The sequence below is a fragment of the Mycetomoellerius zeteki genome, unplaced genomic scaffold (genome assembly GCF_001594055.1).
Source record: "Mycetomoellerius zeteki isolate Tzet28-1 unplaced genomic scaffold, Tzet1.0 scaffold522, whole genome shotgun sequence".
Taxonomy (NCBI): Eukaryota; Metazoa; Arthropoda; class Insecta; order Hymenoptera; family Formicidae; genus Mycetomoellerius; species Mycetomoellerius zeteki.
In genome coordinates, this window is record NW_017257526.1 from 12,633 (window position 1) to 16,596 (window position 3,964).

Below are 3,964 nucleotides of genomic sequence, written 5' to 3' on the forward strand. Positions count from 1 at the left end.
AAGACAAGTCTAGTGATCTTCACACACAAGTACAAAATAGGCTCCGTGGAGGGGCCCATATTGAAGGGAGTCAGACTGACTCCTGGAATGTCGGTCAAGTATCTGGGGATTGTCCTGGATAAAAGATTGAACTGGAAGCTACACCTGGAATCGGTGTGCAAGAAAGCCTGCATATACTTCTGGATGTGCAGAAGAACCTTTGGGCAAACTTGGGGATTGCAGCCAGACAAAGTGTTTTGGCTATACTCTGTGGTGCTCCGACCAAGATTGCTCTACGCTGCGGTGGTCTGGTGGCCAAGGACACAGTTAACTGAGGCTCGGGCATCACTGGAACGCGTCAGGGCTCTCTTTTTAAGGGGGGTTCTGGGTGCAATGAGGACAACGCCAGTGGCGGCAATGGGAGTACTGCTTGACATAGAACCACTCCATCTCGCGAGTGGCGGCAGCAGCGGTCATTGCGTATAGATTGAAGTGCGAGGGCAAATGGATGAACGGTGTGACTCACACCCGGTTATCGCGGGAGCTTCAAATGGAAACCATGTTTGACATGAGGCAGGACAGAATGCCAATAAGGCGCGACTTCGACAGATCTTATAAGATCTATATTCCTAGTTGCGAGGACTGGGAGAGGCACGAGGTGCCCGCTGTTAGGAATGGAGACGTCTGGTACACGGACGGCTCCAAGACTGATGAGGGCGCCGGTGCCAGGATCTACGGATGCCATAGCGGAGTCAGGAAGGCTCTCCCTCTTGGAGAGTTCACCACTGTATTCCAATCGGTGGTGGTAGCAATCATGAGCTGTGCTCAAACGCTAACCGCATCAGGTGAGACGGGCAGACGCATCAGGATATGCTCCGATAGCAGGGCGGCTCTGGGAGCGTGCATTTTTGACTCGTGGCTGGTCTGGGAGTGCAAATGTGTTCTGAACAGACTGTCCACGGGCAACGATGTTGCTCTTGTATGGGTTCCAGGACACTTGAGAATCAAAGGCAATGAGATTGCCGATGAGCTAGCAAGAAGTGCCTCATCAGCCAGGCTGATGGGATCGGAACCGGCTCTAGGTTTGCCCAGCTGTATCTGCAGGGCAAAAATAAAGGGCTGGTTACGCGTATTACTTCATATCAACTATTGGAAGGAAGAGACAAAAACCAAGTGCAGGCAGGCGAGGGTCCTGCTGGGAGAGATACCCAGCAGGGACCTTGTCAGGAGCATTAGGGCCTTGAGGAGAGGGGAAGTCAGGCTGGCGGTGCAGAGTTACATGGGCCATGACTTCACTAACTACCACATGCACAAGGTGGGGCATAGGGATAACCCGAAGTGCAGGAAGTGCGAACACGAGGAAGAGACCTCCCTCCACGTATTATGTGAATACCCAGCGTATGCAGGATAAAGGCGGCTTCTTTTGGGCTCGGTATTTCTCGAGCTATGTCAACTCCAGGTCAGGGATTTCCTCCGTTTCTGGAGGAAGACAGATCTGATCTGATCTGGAGGTAGTATGGCCGGGAAGACACAATGGACCTAGTCTGCGTGTCGTTGGCGGGCCCCAACTGGTGGCTGCCTCCCGAGCTCATTATTATTATTATTACATGTTCTCATGTCTATCTCTATGCTATCGATGTGATAGATTTCCTAACCTAAATAGTCGTCACTTTAATGATTAATATCTCGATCCATAGAACAGAGCGATACTTTATTTGCCAAATTCGTTCATTTCGTGCAAAAACGCGTCGAATGATTCTATCAACATCGGAGGTGTGGAGGCTAAACTAAACAATTACCACTTTTACATTTAACTTCACTGATTCCATGGAACAGCTTTTAGTATGCACTGATATAGTTTGTCATGCAAGTGACTGAATTCACCATTTATATTCTTCTATAGCACAAGTAATATTCATTTGTCTGCAAATTCTTACGATTCAAGTACAAATTGTCACGCGTGTCACGTTTTATTATGTTTGACAGCTCGAGGCTCGACTGGCACAGAGCTTTGCGAAGTCGCAGATAGAGATCGCGAGGTTAGAACCATAATTTAAATTATATAACATTAATATTATATCAATTAGCAATTGTTACGTAACACGCAACAAATGCCGTTATATTGCTGTTCGTTTATTATAACATATCCCAGCAAACACAAATACATTAATATAACATTGCCGTAATGAAAAGGAAAGTAACAAGTAATATACCGTGTTCGTTACATGCAATATTCACGTTAGTTATAATTTCCCCACTTATACGAAGTTGCAGTTATATAACATGAATATGATGTGCTATTGAAATGTTATATAACAATAATATAAATTATTAGACTGTTATGTAATAATAATGTAAAAACTAAAATATTATATAATTGAAATATGAACTATGTCATTGTTATGTAACCATTGTTTTATTTGTTATAAAATAGTAATATCATCGTTACGTGTGTTTAGTAAGCTCAAATCACAGAAACTGATTCCTGAATTAATTCTAAATAAAACTATTTATAATTTCATAGTACACGATTGGGACAAAAATGTTTAATATTTTTTTTCTTGAAAAGTACATCAGAACATAGTTAACACTCTACAAAATAGCTGTTTTTTTAACCATCAATTGTTCAAAGTACTATTGAAAAAAAGCCAATAATAAACATTTTGTTATCACTCGTACTATAAAATTCTAAATAGCTTTATTTAGAATTATATAATTCAGGAATCTATTTTTTTTACATTTACAATTATTGTATCTATGAATAAAATAAAAAGTAATTTAAACATTTTATTATTATATAATTTGTATTTGTAACTTTACATTGTTTTTAGTAAATATTTTGTGTATATATACATTGGATACATAAACTTTATATTAGAAAAAATATATATATGATGAAAGATATACCAACTTTAGACCTCTTTATAGATCTATGTATAATATTATCTAATCTCTTTATACAAACTGTAACAAAATCTGTATATATTGTAAAATAAACTTCAATTTCTTTATAAACTTATACAATACGTAATATAAAATAAACTTCTATATATACATATGTATAATATAAAGAGATCAGAAACTCTCTACAGCACAAATCGGTAACAACATATCATATAAAATAAATATTAATATGGCTCAATTAGAATAAATCAATAAATAAAAGAAGGGCAATGAGCCAATTATAATGTAAGATATATTTAATGATCGTATATATACAAACGTTTCGACACCGATCATGTCATTTTCAATGTAAAATAACACTCTTACATATATTATCGGAAAATTCGGTCAAATTATAATGTCCAGTGAAAAATTCGGTTGTATTCATAAAATGCGGTCCATATGTAAAACTATCAAAAGAGATCACATCTCACTTTTCGCAATTCTACAATCTCAATAATAAATAATACATTAACATTGCGTTATAGATTAAATTATCGATGTACATTTATAGTAAATTAAATTAAAAAATGCAAATTAAATAAAACATATATACCTTATATTGTCTCAATGATGTAAGGTAGACGACGATAGGTACACACAATTAACAAAGTTATATTTAATAAAAAAAATTATATTTAATAAAAAATAAGCCATGATACAATTGGATGTAACATTTAAACTCAACGATGTCAAGCGACATTATGACAAAAAGAAAACAAAGAAATAGGAAAGATAATAGGAAAGGAGACAAAGGACAATGTTAAGAGGGGGAAAGAGATTGGATAATGTTTAGATATGATTCTGGCAGGGATTCTGTGTCATTTTGTTTGTTTAGCCCATGCGTTTGTTTTTATGTGAACCATCTCCGATATCAATCTCTTATTAAAATGTCTCCTTTCCTATTATTATAAATCTGATCAATGGCACGACGTACAACCGATAACCTCCACACCGCGTACTACGACGACGACGTTCGCACAACCGATAGAGTCGTTCGAGAACGTTTTCGAAACGACGGACGATTCGTTAGCGACGAAGG

At 38.0% G+C, this 3,964-nt stretch overlaps 1 protein-coding gene across 1 annotated transcript; it reads left to right on the forward strand.

Annotated features, from left to right (window-relative positions):
* Positions 1–487: 487 nt before the first annotated feature.
* On the forward strand, positions 488–1,390 carry LOC108727752 (uncharacterized). The gene has a single exon (XM_018455983.1). It carries the CDS (start codon positions 488–490, stop codon positions 1,388–1,390), a length of 903 nt encoding a protein of 300 aa, XP_018311485.1.
* Positions 1,391–3,964: the final 2,574 nt, after the last annotated feature.